The following is a 21,099-nucleotide window of genomic DNA, read 5'->3' on the forward strand; positions in this document are numbered from 1 at the left end:
TGTGATGACGCGATGGTTTGTTGTCATTTTTATTATAATCGGTATAATTAGGAATTCGTGTTGGAAAATTCATCATCATGATAAATCATTAAAAGACTGCCGAATAACTGTTCCCAGTGTGTAATGTGCCTCTATAAGAATGGCGTCTACATTGTGGATTAACATGTCTCCGGTTTACTGTTTGCGACAACGTAATATTGTATCTGAACAAAGAATAATACATATAGGTTTAAGTACGGCACCATAAACCATAATAGCCTCTATTGTCACTTCTGAATAAGGCAAGTCGCGACATCATGATGCTTGTGTGGAAACGTCATTAACAATGGCAGAGGATATACCAATATCAGGGCCCATATGCATGAACCATTCTCATGCTCAAAGTCAGATTTTGAGCTCAGGCCCAATTTCTTATTCCAGTGATAAATTCATGAAAAATTCCATTTGGTTATGATTTTGAACAATTTTGGGGAGTCTTTAGGCTAAATACCAATCTTGGTATTTTAAACTCGATTTTTTTATCGTGTTACATGCCAGCGGCAAGAAAGATAGTTTGAGCACGTAATCCATCCTTGAGCACAAATAAATACGAGCCTTGATCTAGAACCGTGGACTTGTGTGTACCTCAAGAAAAAAGACCTATTTCAATCACTGCATGGTCTGATAATTTGTCAATTACCCCTCCTGTATTACTTCAGGTGTTAATGACGAACTTAAATATTTATAGATATGTGTGATTCTACAAAATTTTGTTTTGTCGAAATGTATTTCTTTAAAAGGACGAAGTAACAAAGGCCTAGTGACAATTACTCTGGGACTTCCTCATAAAACAAGGTCAAATTCGACGAAACAACTTATCGACACAGTCATTATATTCACTGAACAAACAATGACAATGTAATGTATAGACTAGATCAAAACTTGTTTTAAACATTTTACATCCTATACGTATACTGCACGCAATATCTATAGAATGCGAGCGTAGATATATTTCATACAGTGTTTCATGTTTAATGACACTTTTCAATTTTATGTTTTTTTTTACTTTTAAGCCTTTCTTGTGTAACACCAGCCTCATTATCTGAAGGCAAAAGTGCATTGTCATAATTTCTGTTAGCATTCCAGGCCTAATGAGCAAAGCGACTGGCGAGCCGTTATCAATTTTATAAAAACATAGCTTTTTAAAAATGATCCAGCAGCGTTTCAGTAACTGTAATCATTAAAAAAGTTCTGTCATCTATCATGTGTTTGATTCCTTTTCAATTCCACGGGTGTATTTTGCTATCGACCCGATTTCGTTTAGAATTGCGAACCTATACCGGTGGAATGATATAAATAACAAATATCAACACAGGCTATTTTGGCCCAATGAATGTATCAGCATCCTATATTGTTCATCAAACCATAGATCTCCTGTGTGAAGGATTGAATTTGAAAACTAATATATAATTAAAGTGCACGTTCTATAACAAATACATAATTGGAGGTAACAGATGTAATTCCTGCCCTTTGAAAAAATCCGCAATGCTCAGCTTTGCTATTAGTTATACCTCATCTGTAGTACTGTATGTCTGATTCGCTTAAACATATCGCTTTACCAGGGGACAACACATCATATCTTCCGGTGCGCCTACTCGACGTTGACAAAACGTTTTATCCCAAACAGAGAGCACGTTCTTGTCTCATGTCAGCTGTTTGCAGACTTATCGTCCTCGGAGAGTAAATCGAACTGTCATTGTTTTAACAAAAGTAATTGTAACCTTATAATTGATACATTTATTTTTATTTTCTATGTTGGTATGATAAGCGATTGATTGACCTGGAAGTAGGGAGATACGATACCCTCGGGAAAAATGATTCAGTTCGAGGAATATAGAAATTTTCCCAGGAAACTGATATGGTCCATCTATATAATTGGACTGTTAAGGTACATACACATGGGTCGCAGTATTATATATCAGGACACACTAAGTAAAAGCGACCTAACTCTGATTATATCATAAATATGAAGAGTATACAGTTTGTGATACTAACATTATTTGTCACATTGTAGTACAAACCAAAGTCTACTGACCGAAGCGATTCCACATACCTATGTTAGAATGAAAGCGTATTCCCCCACACTTCACATACGTGTCTCCCGTTTTAGACGTGGAAGATAGCTTGTCACCCCCTAGGGGGAGATAGCCTCGTGCCGATTAGCACGTGTTCAATTGTGACGTCATTAAAATTTGTCATCGGTAACATTGTGACGTCATCAAAATTGAATGACGACATGCATACTCACATGTGTTTTTGTTTACAAACATGGCAGACTACTGTCGGTAGAGCTGTGACTGAAATAATAGGATAGGAGAAAAATAATCATACTCTACCTTGAGGGTGTGACAAAGAAATCTCCAACCCTCGGGGTGATTGTTTGGTTGTCTAACCCTCGGCTCTCTGCAGAGGGTTATACAACCAAATAATCACCCCGAGGGTTGGAGATTTCTCTGTTACACCCTTAAGGTAGGGGAAGATTCTATTAGTCACCCAATTTATATAATCTATTAATATGATTCATTGGAAATGAATGTTTTTGTTTCATTTGTCACGTTATGTGGTAGCATAAATCCACCATCTATTGGCATATGGTACCATGTCCTTACTCCATAGACTTGATCTTCACAACAACATTATGTGACTTTCAGTACGAACGCCATACCAGTATCATAAGACAATACCATGAGCAAACAGTTGAGTGTAATCGTTATTTTTTGAATGGAACAAACACTATCCACCGGGTCTATCGGTGCTCTACGTTAAAAATCTATACAGTTTTCATATCATACATAAAGTTCCTTGACATAAAAGAAATTTCAATATTCCTTAGAATTTCATGTTAAGACTGGCCTCCATACAAACACCTTGACACATGTCAAGATGTTCATAACGTTAAACGTCATGGGAACGCGACTGTTTATAGTGTGATCGTATCAACACGTTCCTGTTGTCAATCAGACAACTTATTGTTTGACATATACACAATGCAAAAATCAATAATTGACTCATATGATCTTTTCATGTTGTATAACTGAACTTTTTCTCGTCTTAGCTGTCTTTTCTAAACATAATCCTAATAGTGTTTTCCATTTTTCCATTTAGTGAATTGCTAGATGCACTAACAATGATTATGTATATACCTATACAAATAAAATCTAGACATTATTCAATTAAGGTAAGCGTCTGTTGTCGATTGTAACAACGTTCCCCGTCCTTGCTACATATAAATATTTTACGTAGACATTTTTACGTTCTCACATCCTTATTTTAAGTTTATGGACGCCTCACCTCTACAGTTTATGGTTAGCCGATACTTTCGGGTTATAATCAATAAACATTGATCGAGTTACAGCCTTAAGTGTTTGTTATTACCGCTGTCCTTCTTAGATATGAATAGTTTATATTCTCCATGGCATCAAATGTCAGCAATAAAGCACATTATTGTCTTTAATATTCAATCAGCGATTAACCGCAGCCGGTGCCAATGTTCTACTCAATATGGACAGATCTAGCACGGCCACTGTCTAAAGTCTTCAGTTTATAGCTGGTCTTTAGAAATAAAACGGGACACTACTATCATTATAACGGGGAGAGATGAAAACGACTCGCTGGTAATAGCAAACGACAGCTCACCTAAATGCATGTTGAATAGCACATGTGATCAGAAATAGAACAGTAACGTTTATAGCAAAGCGCCAACATATACGAAATATAATCCAAAGACAACATCGGTAATAAAAAGACATAAAAAGGCAAAAGAGACATCATGAACCACCACGTAAATACCGGAAGCGAATCAAGGTTAAATCATATTAGCATCATGCACCAGATGTGGCAACCCGTTATGAAGTCTCATGTTAATTCAGAATAACTGCCGATTGCTGACGATATCCAAATCGTATGTTCAATACAGAAATATCTCTATAAGGCTCGTACATGTTGTGTTGGTTATGAGAGTGTTATTAGGTAAACATCATTAGACTACTTAAGTTAAACGCTGAATACAAGTGCTGTTTTAACTATAGTCATATCACATGACTTGAATGCAATGATATACCTAACTGAACGCAAATGATTTGAATCATGACATAAACTTGATGTTAGAATATGTACCAATACATGAACTATGGGAACACAGTCAGACAATACAAATAACCTCTGCAATAACATGTAACATGTAAATTATACATAAAGCCTCTCGTTGATGAATGAGTATCATATACGATTCCTATCTGCTACAATTAACTTTAAATTACAAACGCATCACTCGTTTAAATTACATATGGTTTCCATGACTCTGAATATTATATGCTCGCGCTTCGTTTGCTACACCGATTACCTTTGTCGCGGTGTCCGCCTGTTGATTGAAATGTTCCATTACCAGCTGTGAACTATTTTGCTGAGTGGTTAAAAGCCTGTACCGACACCCTGATGGTGCTATATGTCACGTTTCATTTCTCTCCAACTGTCGTGTAATGACCGTGCATATAGTGACGTGCATATGGGCGTAAAACATGACGGGTGATTGACGTCACTAACGCACAGCTAGAAAACTGCAACCGACCTACTTTCACCTAAGATGTGAGATTGAGTCTCTGTTCCAATGCGTCTTATCTTACTCGGTGTCCATGACTTCTTGTGATATTAGTTATTGCATGGCAGTTGAGATATCTTCTGTATGTTTTAACGTTGTTCCTAATTAGATAGCAGTTATAATAATATGTACGCTTATAAATTCAATATGGAACATAATGCTATTTGTTCTGCGACATAGAAAGGTGAATCGTTAGTACAAATACATGGTTGGCACTCGTCGTTTTGTAAACATATTTGATAATAATCGTTTATCTCACGACTCACTGGCCAATTTGATGATTGATTTTAAATTAATGCTGGCTAAATTGTCCACACCTCTTTTGTTACCTAATATCGTTATGGTTTAAATGAACCGTTTGTGAAAAGGTTATACTCGAATCGTTGGGATTCACATTTAAATCTATAGTATACGCGGTCCAACATAGTCCTGAAATAGGATTGCTTTTAGAATAACAGACGTTATTGTCAACGGCTGAATGTAAAACAAATCTAGCCTACATGTACATGTAGTTATTGAACAGAATATAACAAACAAAAACAAATTGATAAAAACTAAAACGTTATTTCCAGCCGTTCACTTGTATCCCTGAACGCCATTATAAGCTGCCCTGGTCATTAGGATGGTGTCAATTCCAAGCAAGCCTTATGCATGAAAGTGCTTGTCTTGGTGATGTAATACATGGACGCCCTAGGCATGTCTAGGAAGTTCTTTCCTGGGCAATACAAATGAGTATAGTGCTCGTTTGGCTCTTCATTAATTGAATGTCAACTGCAAAAATATATTTCCCCTTACTGTAGGTCAAGATCAAATGTGTTTCGGGAAAATTTTGCCAGATTTCAACCTTACTGTCTATGACCAAGCAATCGAATATCTTTATGGCATACTCGTTGAACAAAATAGCTCCTCTTTCTTAAGTCATCATAATTGTTTCGTGTCGTCACGAGATACTTTGTCATATGGAACTCATTTCTTACGTAAACATGATTTCGGAACTAGTGTACAATTACTCCTTATGAGTTTGAACATTCTTTTGGTATTTTTACTTCAAATATAATGACGTGAAGAGGATTAATTGATGTGATGTTTACCGCATTAGACCGACTAAGATGTTAATTCTGTATGCTTCAGGTACAGACACAAGGGAGTACACTCCCCAGATAAGCAGCACTTACCAAATAACAAAACTGCCGCAGTAACTATTCAATATATAGAAGACTCTATACGAGAACATGGACGTATGAAATGATGAATTCATGAAACGGTCAGTTATGGGAAACCTAACCGTTCGAGGATGGGCACGTGCGTCTGTAATATCAACAAACCTAATGACAGCTAAGCTAACAAACCCGTATTAACCGAGGACAAAAACACTCGATAATGGCTGCATGGCTAAATCTCTATTTGTTTGAAGTCTTCTGTCTCGACGTCTCGGTATTAACAATATATATCTCTTTAATGGCGGAAACGCCTAATTTTCCGAAATATTAGTAACGGTTTTGGTCATTAGAATATTGTGGCCTTTGTGCGGTTGTAACTTCCGCTTGAGATCCTGGTACAATTAATGCATCTTCACGAGAGGCCTTCACTAAATCAATCCTGGGCACATGACTATGACAATACAGAAACTCATATCAGAATCATGTAAATACCGTTATGAGGAACACGACAACATAACTGTAACGTAACACGTAGAAGGCAATAATACTGAGTTAAGGTTCTCTATTAAAATGGAAATTATTTCTGCTAATATCTCATGGGAAAAGTCACTTTGTAAAGGACAATTAAACAAATTCAATCCGTCACAAAATGTTGGAAAATACTCTTAAATCAATTTGAGTCCAATTATATATGTTCAAAGGTGAAATATGACGTGATTATTCGTTTTGGAGGGATTTGTAGCACGTTCACACCGAGTGTAGCGAGAGTTGGGAATCTCTAAACATCAGCAAATTATTCTCAATCGGAGAACGAAACGAATTAAATAATACTATATTATACTGACATAAACATCACGTCTGTATGTGAGGTGATGGTCGAACGGTTTGAAAGGGCCAGTAGAAATATAAATCAAAATAACATTCAATTAATTAAACATAAATTCACAAGAGTTTTGTAATTGCTTAAATATGTCAACAAAAGCCCACATTAGTTTGATAAATGTATATTGATTAATACGCTAATACCTTGCAAGGCGATGTCTGTACAAATATAACTATTTCTTTATATGACATAAAATCATTTATCCTATAGGAAATTAGAAGTTACTACAGAGTGAATGTAAACAATTATAACTGATGATGCTACTGAATGATACTCAAGTCACTACGGAGTAAACGTAATGAAATTATAGCTGGTAATGATAATGAATGATATCCCGAGTCACTACGGAGTAAACGTAAAGAGCTTATAGCTGGTAATAATATTGAAGGTTACTCAAGTCTCTACTGAGTAAATGTAAAGAGGTTATAGCTGGTAATAATATTGAAGGATACTCAATTCACTACTGAGTAAATGTAAAGAGGTTATAGCTGGTAATTATATTGAAGGATACTCAAGTCACTACGGAGTAAAGGTAAAGAGGTTATAACTGGTAATTCTATTGAAGGATACTCAAGTCACTACTGAGTAAATGTAAAGAGGTTATAGCTGGTAATAATATTGAAGGATACTCAAGTCACTACTGAGTAAATGTTAAGAGGTTATAGCTGGTAATTATATTGAAGGATACTCAAGTCACTACGGAGTAAACGTAAAGAGGTTATAACTGGTAATTCTATTGAAGGATACTCAAGTCACTACTGAGTAAATGTAAAGAGGTTATAGCTGGTAATAATATTGAAGGATACTCAAGTCTCTACGGAGTAAATGTAAAGAGGTTATAGCTGGTAATAATATTGAAGGATGCTCAAGTCACTACGGAGTAAATGTAAAGAAATTACAGTAAGAAATTCTAGAAATTCTAGACTTGAAAGCTTGATTTGATATTGAAACATACGTGTGTCACCGCTGGCCATACTCTAGATTACACAGTTATAATGAATTTAAGTCATATGGTTGGTTGTTTTGCATAGATCTGTACTTGATGTTTTCATTGATATGTGTTAGATAATCTCTAAGTCGCTTTGTTGACAGGGGTGCAATTGTGCGCATAAGGCCTTATATACACGTAAGTAACCTAGAAAACAGAAAGCACAACTATGAGTTTATATTTTAGAAATTGTAAGCCAGGCTCCGGTAACACGAAGCTACTAAAGACATAAGTCCACATCTCTTGTTCCCCGAGCTTATGCAAAGTCTTAAGTGATTTAAGCGGTTTTTTCACGATCCCCGAACCAGGTGATCTGGTTAGGAGAAAACAATATATAAGATATATCACTTTGTTCAAATAAGAAATATCAAAATAGAACTATTTGTTACAATACTGCCTCTATAAATCTTTATACACATACATGCATACCAGTCGTTAGAGGATGCTCTGGCAGTTGCATGGCAGCTACATCACTCAAAACTGACACAAAACGTTGTTACCGAGACCAGTGTCACTTTCATCTTATGTATTTTGAACGAAATGACATTGCAAAACATCTCTCGGCCGTATATGTTCTCATCAGATTGATGGAAGTAGATTTTTGTAAATGTAGACGTAACAAAAAGAAAGAAAAAACCCGGCCAAATGTCTTAAAGAAATGTAAATATAATTCAAAAGTAGAGGGATACGGGACATCAATTTTTTAAAATGACTGATTTTTCCTATCAAGAAAATTGTTTATAACGAGTAAACAGAAATGTAGCTAGGTGACAAAGTGATTAAACATTGTTGATTAATCTCTTAATACAACATCAATGTACATCCTTGATTGTATTACTTACCTACCAAGCATACGGTAGCTAACAAGCTTCTAACGTAATCTGAATCGATACGGAGCAATATAGAACATGACATTAGGACGGTATACAGAGGACAAAAAGAACAATGTTATAGACAGATAACACCCTATACCTAACGTTTCTCGTTGGAGTATCATACACATATAATACATACACGAGTATAGGCGAATCTACCCGATATGTCTACCAAAGTCATACCAATGCAACCAGCATCTCCTATGATGAATGGGGAATCAATATATACAGAGGGTTTATTACAGTATTAATGTTGAGTGATACGAATAGGAGCTATTTCTCGACCAAGTGCTACCGTCATTGACCTGAGGAATTATCATGATGATAATGAACGATTCTACAATACTTTCAGCATCCAATGATGCGAATAATAGTCCATGTGAGAATGTAGATTAATTGCTTAACGAAACGCCTACTTAACAGTTAAAACAACAACAAATAATGGTGTGTAGCAGGAAGAATGCCTAATATCATTTCAAGTGATGATATTTCTCTATTTATGTAGGCAGAGTAAAAATGATATTGTTATTAGTTTTGTTTATCAACGTAAGTTTGTCTGTATTAGGTTACCAATGCCATGCTAATGTTTTATTGTGTTACGCCAGTTGTAAAACACTCCTACTATATAAAACAATATATCTGTAGAACACCCACGTCGATCTTAAAGGACATAGCCTCTACTCTACTGGGAAATAGTCAATATAAATTATAGATTTCGGCATTCATGGTAGTTTAAACTAGATGACACACACCAAGTTGAGAGTGTATCTTGTCGATTAAATTGAGAGCTTACAGACAAAAAATGGCGGATATGCCTACTCAAAGATTAATCCTTGCACCTATTAGGTATGATAAATCAGTTAATGCCAGTTCTGAAAAAAGACTAATCAAAGTTTGAACTCGGTAAGCGTACTTTCAGCGCTCTTCAGTCACACTAGTTTGTTAATATATCTATGGCTTCTCATTCCAATCGAAATTATTTGTGTGAACAAGCAGTCCAGTGTTGCTTGTTATCTGTAATTTTGCAGATATATAAATAGAAGTTAAATAGCAAGTCATGTGACCGCAACAGTCGAAGTTCATTTTCAACTACAACAACGACAGCAGGAGTAGTAACAACAACAACAACAACAACAACAACAACTACAACAACAACAGCAACAACAATAGCAACAACAACAACAATAGCAACAGCAGCAACAACAATAGCAACAACAACATGATCAGAAACAACAACATCAGCAGCGACAACAATAACAACATCAGCAGCGACAACAATAACAACAACATCAACAACATCAGCAGCAGCAACAACAACAACAACAACAACAACAACAACAACAACAACAACAGCAGCAACAACAGCAGCAGCATTCATATGATTAGACTTACACCGGGAATATCAACAAAACTGACTGGACACAAACCAGGCAAAAGACAACAGTAATTGAGTACACAACACATAAATACCCTGAAATATAACACCAGTGACATGCATGGCAACGAAACTGTTATCTTCCACAGATCAGACAACAAACCTACACTCTGACAAACAAAGATAACTGAAGTAGACAATAAACCTCCACACTGACAACCAACAATACGTAAAGATATCTACCCTGACAACTACCATTCATTTAGTAGATAACGCACCGACATTGAAGAATATAAAAGAACACAAACAAAGTTAGTTACTCCATGCCAACCAACAGTGTTGGATAGACACCCTGACATAACATGGCGGTTACAGACAACAAACCAACATTTGTTATATAATATTCCGTCTTTGCGTATTGCAGAGTTATCTTCTCTTGGGGGCAGGGATTATTGTTACGTCACTTGTTTGTGAGAGTAACGTCATCATGCGAGAACGACGTAATTTTCTCGCACAAACCAATGACGTAACAATCAATACCTGCTCCCATGAGAAGATAACTCTGCAATACGCAAAGACGGAATAACGGTAAGTGAATAGACAACGAACTAACACACTGACGTACGCTGTAACTGTACAATGGGACCACGAGTCATGTCATACTTAATCTAATGTGAAAAATCAAACGGTTGATAGCAGCTTATCAATTTCAATCAAGGAAGTTTGAAATGGCAAAATGTAATATTGGCGATGTTTTAGCCATCATGAACCTATGGAGATAAACGAGTTGTTATTGTCATTTTATATGAATTCTAACAAATGGTAAAACGAGTGTAACACAGACAGCAGTTTATCTCGATCGATACATGTGGAAATAGGATATATGGTGTGTATGATACTGCTCCGAAATCCAATAAAAATATGAATACTACTGCAATAGTCTATATTTCTCATGTCTGTATCATACGTTATTGATGACACACCGTATGAACAGAAAGTTGAATCAATTTGACCAAATATGTACATTGCTTCACGATGACGGCTCAAAAGAGAGGATATGCTATGGAGAAGAAATGCCCCGAAGTACTATTGATGAAAACATACCGCTTTGAACTTCAACACGTTTTTTGATGAGTACTAACTATGAATAAATAACTGATCAACATTCAACATTTCCTAGTCACAGTAAACATGTCTAAAATTGAGGAAGACAATGTAGTGCAAAATACAGAAAAAAAGGTCATGGAAAAGCAATAAAATGTGAAGAATGAATGTGAAGTACATCTGGAAGAAAAACTTTACTCCATATATATCTACTAGAAAAACCAACAAAATCATCAATATACATTTCAAACGATGTCGGTTTCCGGATGGTTGCTTATACATTTAACTGCAGTCATAGGACTGCAATTATTCAAAGAATGTAGTTTTATACTTCTTTATATTCTTTCCATTGATTTTGTCAACAAAATATACTTTAAACAAAATTCCTTTTACAATTTAAGGTTGTTTCAATAAATGGAACAACCAGTATCATCCTGCTATCGACAACGTTATGATCCTGACGCCAGGGTCACAACTTCAGGTGTTTGATCTCATAAGTCACAACTGATTTCGGTAGGTTTATATAGTGACATTGCTGAGCAAATATAAATATAATAATTGAACAGAATTATTCGGCTCGTGTCAGACATCTACACTCGCTGCATGTGGTGTCTTTCGTTTAGACAAATATTATCTTGGCTGTTTATTCTTGGCATAATTTTCTTCTTGCCTTGTTTCTTCCACTAGTATGTTTCAACTGAGTCACTTGTTACCTATCCTGTACCAATATTTTACCGTTAAACCCAATTAGATTGTATTATATTTGATGGGTTATTGATACTTATTTCATTGGATAAGGGTGAATATAATGTAGAGAATAAAAAAAGTTGTCCTGATAGTATTCAACTGTAAAAAACAAGCATTTTCCTAGTCCTGATCAGTCTACATAATCGTAAATGCAAATTCTGTTTGAAAATATATATTAACACTGAGTAAGGGAGCAGGATTTAGTTTATGCACTCTTTGACATGAATGAATCGCAGAAATATTTGGTCTAATGGTAAACCAATATACTGAAAGCAACGTCAGAGAATGATCAAAAATAGTTTTGGCCGGACGCGTTATACGAAAGTTTCCCGAAATAACGTGACAGGGCGTCAACTCATTGTGATTGTGTTGAAACGACCGATTTAGCATTTAGAACTTTCCTTCCGGCTCTGTTTCACGATGAACTGTACATTATATTGATTTATTTCCAAATCCTACAGAAATATAATATTTCTTTATTTATCCTTGGGCAGTGTGTTTGTGTATCGACTTTCGACTTATAGATCGTTACTGTAGCCCCGCACGCTGACCCTGTTAAATGGTGTGTCAATCTTGCTTGCCATTGCTTGTTTGTACCGTATGATATTAATAATTGAAAAACAAACGCTTGCCTAAGACTTCAGTAGACATCATCAATATTGTATGAATGTTAAATTATTTTTGAATATAGTGTGTATCTTTTTTATGGAATGGGATTAATAGGCCATTTATTAATCGATTATTTCAACAAGGCCTGCAATATACATTTATGAATGTCACAACATGCCCGAACACACATTTATGGCAAACCTATCAGCTTGTAAGGTATTAAGACGATCTATTCAACTACAACAGGGAAACCCGACAAAACGCCTTGGTTAATTAATTATTTACAGCCACTAGCACACAAGGCCAAACAGCAACACGCAGTGTAAATAATAAGATCAATCACAGACTAACAAACTCCACTTGAATATCAATTGTGAAAGTAATGTAAGGCGAATAACCTATAGTCTATAGGAACATCTGGTTGCTATTCGGAATTTATCATCAGTAGCGCCATCTACAGTGTAATAAAGGTAACTACAATGATAATAGATGTCAGGAATTTGTTCGAAATAAATACAACTGTCATAAATTGTCTACCTGAAAATGTTTCATTAAAATGTCCATTACAAGACCGGTATTCCTGTTTGAAAATATTTGAATGTGTATGGAAATTGTGGCCAAACCGGGAGTGTACAAACACACTATCTTCAGATCTTACTTCAACCAGAACACCATTCTGTAATGTAAGGCGAATAACCTATAGTCTATAGGAACATCTTGTTGCTATTCGGAATTTATCAACAGTAGCGCCATCTACAGTGAAATAAAGGTAACTACAATGATAATAGATGTCAGGAATTTGTTCGAAATAAATACAACTGTCATAAATTGTCTACCTGAAAATGTTTCATTAAAATGTCCATTGCAAGACTGGTATTGCTGTTTGAAAATATTTGAATGTGTATGGAAATTGTGGCCAAACCGGGAGTGTACAAACACACTATCTTCAGATCTTACTTCAACCAGAACACCATTCTGTAATGATCTCTAAGATAGGATGTAATTGTATTCTCTTAAATGACACTTCGGTTATTGCAATTTGAGCGAAGCAAAATGTTGTAAATCTGTGAAGAAAAATTGCATTTGAATTGACAGCATGGATATATCTTTGATATCCGGCATACTATAATTTTATAAATAATCGGTAATTCATGTCAACGAATTTTGCACAAATTGTGACATTACAGAAACTTTAGTAATTCATAACAGTGGTGGTATTAAAATATACAATGACATGTGCTAACAGATTGTTTGCTATTATAGTGATTCGAGACCTCGTTCCCACACTGTCCTGATCATAAATAGCAAAATGTGAGACAAAACATCTAATTACATGTCCATATCGCGCTGGTGACATTAGTGGCCTTATTCTTATACTAGTGATAGACACGCATCATTTTTTTTTTTACAAATAACTATTATGTTTCAAATAATTACGACATACTCAAACTGTTGAATAGTTTTCGGTAAATAACGACTGTCCAGTAATAACAATTAATAATCATTAAGCTTTTGTAACAGAAGCTGATTTTACGTTGAGACGCGTACGAGTAAATGATCCCTCTGATAGCCTCGCCATCAACAACTACTTGGATTAAAACGGTTTTACTATCAAACACAATGGAATGTCCGTACTCAAATAAACTACCCACAGTGTATACATTCCATATACAAACCAGACAACTAACAGTGTTGTACCTACAATATGTTACAGTGAGAGAGGTCTGGTTATCAATATCATTTGTCTATCCTCTTTTTTAAAAGTCGTATGAAATTTCAATATAAATTGCGTTCAATAATACTGTTTCCAAAGATATCGGCGACAAAAGGTATCGAACCTTTCTTAGTGTCACTGCATCTGGTGTTTTAAAAGGTATGCTATTCAGAACTACCTTTATATGTAATGTTTAACCCTATACGTCCATGACTGAAGACTTTACCGATAAAACGACTTTAGACTGCTTTAACGTCAGCTAACATCCTCAAGGACGTAAGGCATTACTGTAGAAAGTGTTGGTAACGTTATTTAGTATTAAATCCAAAATTCGTATTAACAGACAATTATCATATCACATGCAAGTAAATTACGCTAGTTAATATGAATTATTGATAGTTTGATTAAGAACAAAACACTTGCATGTTGGAAAATATACTAAATGCCTTTCATCTTCGATCTAGAACGCCAACAAAAGAATAATTTCCATTCAACTTGTCATACTTAAAGGATTCCGTCAGGCGTATCAGCACATGCTCTGTTGTTCAGGAATATGTGATATTTTGTTACACTTCGCAATACTTCTATTCTAACTACATAGGCATCGACAAATCAGTCCTATTTGTTTAAGAAATAATTCCAAGTCATTTTTTTTATTAACGAAATGGAATAGTTTTGCAGTGTAGGCAAATTTTGTTTGAGCTAAATATAATCAAGATGCTTCTAGTTACAAAAGAAGATGACACGTATTTAATACGGCAATGATTAAAATAAATGAACTCATTTCTAACACATGCTAAACGATTCAAATTGTGAAGACTAAGTTTGTTTAAATTGTAGTTATGAGTTAAAATGTATTTTAACTTATGTTTAAATTACGGAGTTTCTATAATTTTTGTTTAAAGTTGACAGCTAGTATGATACTTAATCAGATCATTTATATAAAATTATATCCTCATTTTTGACAGGTTATGTAAAGATTACACCTGGATTATCAACATATCAATACGCATGAACGTACTTTTTAATTACAGTTGTGAATGGTGGTGAATATTGTACATACCTGCTACCTATAACCTTTAACAGATCGTAGGTAGACAATACCCGACATACTGCTCTGCAAACCATGTTTTCATCTTTGCCGAATACCCGACGAAAAATTAATTTAATAGCATATGTGATATTAATAGCCAGCAGACGAGATGACCAACGCGACAGCTGTTTACAGTTATATTCAGTAGACCCTGATGACTAACGTGACAACTAGTTACAGTTATAATTAGCAGACGAGATGACCAACATAACAAGTAGGTACAGTTTTAACCAGGAGATGAGATGACCAACGTGACAACTAGTCACAATAATATTCAGCAGACGAGATGACCAACGTGACAACTAGTTACAGTTATAATTAGTAGACGAGATGACCAACATAACAAGTAGGTACAGTTTTAGCCAGGAGACGAGATGACCAACGCGGCAACTAGTCACAGAGCTATTCAGGAGACGAGATGACCAACGTGACAGCTAGTAAAGTGGTAGTAAGGAGACGAGATAACTAACGTGACAACTAGTTACAATTAGAGCCAGGAGACGAGATTACTAACGTGACAACTATTTACAGTTATAGTCAGGAGACGAGATGACCAACGTGACAACTATTTACGCTTTAAGTCAGGAGACGAGATGGCCAACGTGACAACTATTTACACTTAAAGTCAGGAGACGAGATGGCCAACGTGACAACTATTTACAGTTAAAGTCAGGAGACGAGATGGCCAACGTGACAACTAGTTACAATTAGAGCCAGGAAACGAGATGACCAACGTTACAACTAGTTACAATTAGAGCCAGGAGACGAGATGACCAACGTTACAACTAGTTACAGTTATAAAAAGCAAACGAGATGACAAACGCGACAACTTCTTAAATTTATAGTTAAAAGACAAATAACCAACTTGACAACTAGTCACAGCTATATTCAGGAGACGAGATGACCATCGTGCCAACTAGTCACAGCTATATTCAGGAGACGAGATGACCAACATGACAACTATTTACAGTTATAGTCAGGAGACGAGATTACTAACGTGACAACTATTTACAGTTATAGTCAGGAGACGAGATGACCAACGTGACAACTATTTACGCTTTAAATCAGGAGACGAGATGGCCAACGTGACAACTAGTTACAGTTATAACACGCAGACGAGATGACCAAGCTGACAACTAGTTATAGTTATAGTTAGGAAACAGGAGACGAGATATCCATCGTGACAAAGAGTGGCAGTTATAGTAAGAAGACAAGATGACCAAGCTGACAACTAGTAATAGTTATAGTTAGGAAACAGGAGACGAGATGGCCAACGTGACAACTAGTTATAGCTATAGTTAGGAAACAGGAGACGACATATCCAATGTGACAACTACTTACTGTTAGAGTCGTAATGGTGCCATACGTCCATGAATTGGTTGGCTGTAATCTGCTTAAACTCTCTGGTAGTCAAATCCCGAAATTGTCGCAAGAAATTTCCGTCGGTGGTCCCTGCCATGCTGTACGTATATTTCCAAAATATACACAATCCTTTTGAACAAAAGCGTGAAAGAGAAAATTCAAAATCAGTATTTCCTACTTGATTCGATCTTAAGCCAGTTTTATGGAGAAGTGTTGAGGTGACACACCCAGTAATGTTACGAGTGGAAAACTGCTAAGGATCACATGGACACAAGTTGCTGAAACAGAATTCAATAATGTTCGCGCAGGCGCAGAAATGTAATCCGCGTAACAGGTGTATGTATCGAATTCAGATACATAGACATGAGGAATATGTACATATGCAAAAGTTTGTGGCCGCTGAACAATAACGCACTTTTTTATAGCCTAGAATCGAATGTTTCACAGGCGTGATAACAAAGCGCACGTGATCTCTATCTGAAAGCTCTAGAGACGACACCAAGTGATACCCTACTGTGGTGGTAATCCTTTCATTCAACACATGGCCAGCAGATGATTGCTATAGTATTGAGATGATAAATTTACGGTATTGAATTTTTGTCTCCAAAGCGTGATGCTGACTACGATGTACCTAGCGCTGGCTAGTCGGCAGAGCTCTTCACTCGTATGATGGCGTGCTCGGGTAATTACCTTGCGTTTTCATCTTTCGATTTTTAAGAAATAGTTAGTTCATAAACAGTCTATTTATGCAAGTGAATAAGAGCTGTATGTGCTACTTAAACCCAGATATCGCTCTGGTGGCGTGGCGTTGATGAATCAATACAAAAACAAATGCTTCTGTTGCATTGCCGTCTGCAACTTTACCTGTACGTAATTACTCCTACATGTCATTATGTGATTACCAACAAATGTTTGTTTTGTAATATTTCCTTAAACTACTTTTTATATATCAAATATTTAATATAAAAGCTTGGTATACACATATTGAGCATGCATTGTGTGCTTTTCCTTGGTTCGTATTCCTCGTGACAGGGCTAAGCATCGACGGGCTATTTTTTAAAATCAAAAGTGTCAATATTTCAAAACTTGTAAGGTTAACGGTCGGTAATAGAGTAAAGATGATAGACATAGACAGACTACTAGATTTCCTATATTTTGTAATTCTTTTGTTGAGTTAAGCTGTTGGAGTGCCCATTTGTATTCTTTGGTCAGTTTCTCACGTTTGATTGATTTCACATTTTTGTTGAAGTTACATTGTTGTTGCTTTTCACAATTATGGTTTTAAAAAAGCGAAATGAAATATATTTGTATAGTTATGTTCATTAAATATTCAATGGAATTGTTCACTTTTACTGTGTTGGGTGTAAGCGTTATATGATATAGAAACATGAGATCAAGGCAGTTAACTACAGCATGTTGGTGCAGGGGTCGGTGACTGTTATCGCTGTATCGGTTAGTTGTTGATGTTGGTGCTTTTGTTATTGTAACTAATTATTTTGTTTTCATTGTGATGCTAATATTTTCAGTGCCATTATTTTGTTTGTAACTGTAGGTGGTATACAGCCGGTGGTGTCTTGTTTAAAGGGATGGGGCTGTCGTATTATAGCTATTTTTGATGTTAATAGTGTTTGGATTGACGCAAATGTTGGTAGAATTGTCGGCTTTGGTCCAATTGTGGTATAGTTATAGTGCTATTGGTCCTATTGTGGTATAATTATAATGCTATTGGTCCTATTGTGGTATAGTTATAGTGCTATTGGTCATATTGTAGTATAGATATAGTGCTGTTGGTCCTTTATTGGTATAGTTATAGTGCTATTGGTCCTGTAGTGGTATAATTATAGTACTATTGGTCCTATTGTGGTATAGTTATAGTGCTGTTGGTCCTACAGAGGTATAGTTATAGGGGTATTGGTCCTATAGTGGTGTAGTTTTAGTGCTATTGGTCCTATTGTGGTATAGTTATAGTGATATTGGTCCTATTGTGGTATAGTTATAGTGCTATTGGTCCTATTGTGGTATAGTTATAGTGCTATTGGTCATATTGTAGTATAGATAAAGTGCTGTTGGTCCTATCTTGGTATAGTAATAGTGCTATTGATCCTATTGTGGTATAGATATAGTGCTATTGGTCCTATTGTAGTATAGTTATGGTGCTCTTGGTCCTATATGTGTATAGTTATAGTGATATTTTCCTATAGTGGTGTAGTTATAGTGCTATTGGTCCTATTGTTGTATAGTTATAGTGCTATTGGTTCTATTGTGGTATAGTTATAGTGATATTTTGCCTATAGTGGTGTAGTTATAGTGCTTATGGTCCTATAGTGGTATAGTTATAGTGCTATTGGTCCTATTGGGTATAGTTATAGTGCTATTGGTCCTATTGTGGTATGGTTATAGTGCTATTGGTCCTATTGTGTATAGTTATAGTGCTATTGGTCCTATTGGGTATAGTTATAGTGCTATTGGTCCTATATTTGTATAGTTTTAGTGCTATTGTTCCTATATTTGTATAGTTTTAGTGCTATTGGTCCTATAGTGGTATGGTTATAGTGCTATTGGTCCTATTGTTGTGTAGTTATAGTGCAATTGGTTCTATTGTGGTATAGTTATAGTGATATTGGTCCTTTTGTGCTATAGTTATAGTGATATTGGTCATATTGTAGTATATATATAGTGCTGATGGTCCTATATTGGTATAGTTATATTGCGATTGGTCATATTGTGGTATAGTTATAGTGCTATTGGTCCTATTGTGGTATAGTTATAGTACTATTGGTCCTATTGTGGTATACTTATAGTGATATTGGTCCTATTGGGGTATACTTATAGTGATATTGGACATTGTAGTATAGTTATAGTGTTATAGGTCTTATAGTGGTATGGTTATAGTGCTATTGGTCCTATGGTTGTATACTAATATTGCTATTGGTGCTATTGTAGTATAGTTATGGTGCTATTGGTCCTACATAGGTATAGTTATAGTGATATTTTGCCTATAGTTGTGTAGTTATAGTGCTAATGGTCCTATAGTGGTATAGTTATAGTGCTATTGGTCCTATTGTGGTATAGTTATAGTGCTATTGGTCCTATTGTGGTATAGTTATAGTGCCATTGTTCCTATATTTGTATAGTTTTAGTGCTTTTGGTCCTATTTGGTTTAGTGATAGTGCTATTCGTCCTATTGTTGTGTAGTTATAGTGCTATTGGTCCTATTGTAGTATAGTTATTGGGCTATTGGTCCTATATTGGTATGGTTATAGTGCTATTGGTCCTATTGTTGTGTAGTTATAGTGCTATTGATTCTATTGTGGTATAGGTCCAGTGCTATTGGCTATATTGTGGTATAATTATAGAGATATAGGTCCTATAGTGGTATAGTTATTGAGCTATAAGTCCTATTGTTATATAGTTATAGTGCTTTGTTCCTATAGTGGTATAGATATAGTGATATAGGTCCTATTGTGGTATACATATAGTGCTATTGGTCCTATAGTTGTATAATAATAGTGCTATTGGTGCTATTGTAGTATAGTTATGGTGCTATTGGTCCTACATAGGTATAGTTGTAGTGCTATTTTGCCTATAGTGGTGTAGTTATAGTGCTAATGGTGCTATTGTGGTATCGTATAATGCTATTGGTCCTATTATGGTATAGTTAAAGTGCTATTGGTCATATTGTAGTATAGATATAGTGCTGTTGGTCCTATATTGATATTGTTATAGTGCTATTGGTCCTATAGTGGTATAATTATAGTACTATTGGTCCTATTGTGGTATAGTTATAGTGCTATTGGTCCTATTATAGTATAGTTATGGTGCTATTGGTCCTACAGAAGTATAGTTATATTGCTATTGGTCCTATATCAGTATAGTTATTGAGTTTTTGGTCCTTTTGTGGTATAGTTATTGTGATATTGGTCCTATAGTGGTATAGCTATAGTGCTATGGTCCTATTATAGTGTATTTATATTTCTATTGGTTCTATTGTGGTAAAGTTCTAGTGCTATTGGTCCTATTGTGGTATAATTATAGTTATATAGGTCCTTTAGTGGTATAGTTATAGTGCTATTGGTACTATTGTGGTATAGTTATAGTGCTATTGGTCATATTGTGGTATATTTATAGTACTATTGGTCCTATTGTGGTATACTTATAGTGCTATTGATCCTATTGTGATATAGTTATAGTGCTATTGGTCCTATTGTGGTATAGTTATAGTGCTATTGGTCCTATTGGGGTATAGTTATAGCGCTATTGGTTCTGTAGTCGCTGCTATCGATGACGATAGTTAGGGTCACAGTTGTTTATTTTAGATATACTTTGACAAGTACCGGAGGTGTTACATTAACAACGTTAGTTAACACTGTGGAGTGGTTGGTTAAAATGCACCACGAGGAATCAATAATTCGATTATGTCAACTTTGTATTGAGTTTAAATGCAACGTACACGTATACAGGTTATGATGTTATTGCAAGTGTTGTGCCTTCGTTATTATTTACCGCCCCCACTGAATCGACATTCCGGTCAATAGGACTGTGAAAGGCATCAA

General features: G+C 35.5%; 1 protein-coding gene across 8 annotated transcripts in view; it reads right to left on the bottom strand.

Annotated features, from left to right (window-relative positions):
• The window catches only part of LOC110453618 (calbindin-32-like), a 74,201-nt gene extending 56,972 nt beyond the window's left edge, over positions 1-17,229 (bottom strand). For 3 of the 8 annotated variants that reach the window (XM_021502643.1, XM_021502642.1, XM_021502641.1), the window contains exon 1: positions 16,526-17,224. In XM_021502643.1, the coding sequence (XP_021358318.1) occupies positions 16,526-16,643 (118 nt within the window). In that variant the 5' untranslated portion in view covers positions 16,644-17,224. Of the gene's footprint in view, positions 1-16,525 lie in introns of all 8 variants that reach the window. The other 5 variants (XM_021502639.1, XM_021502637.1, XM_021502638.1 and 2 more) reach the window with 5 other exon arrangements.
• Positions 17,230-21,099: the final 3,870 nt, after the last annotated feature.

This window comes from Mizuhopecten yessoensis, unplaced genomic scaffold (assembly GCF_002113885.1).
Source record: "Mizuhopecten yessoensis strain PY_sf001 unplaced genomic scaffold, ASM211388v2 scaffold7473, whole genome shotgun sequence".
NCBI lineage: Eukaryota > Metazoa > Mollusca > Bivalvia > Pectinida > Pectinidae > Mizuhopecten > Mizuhopecten yessoensis.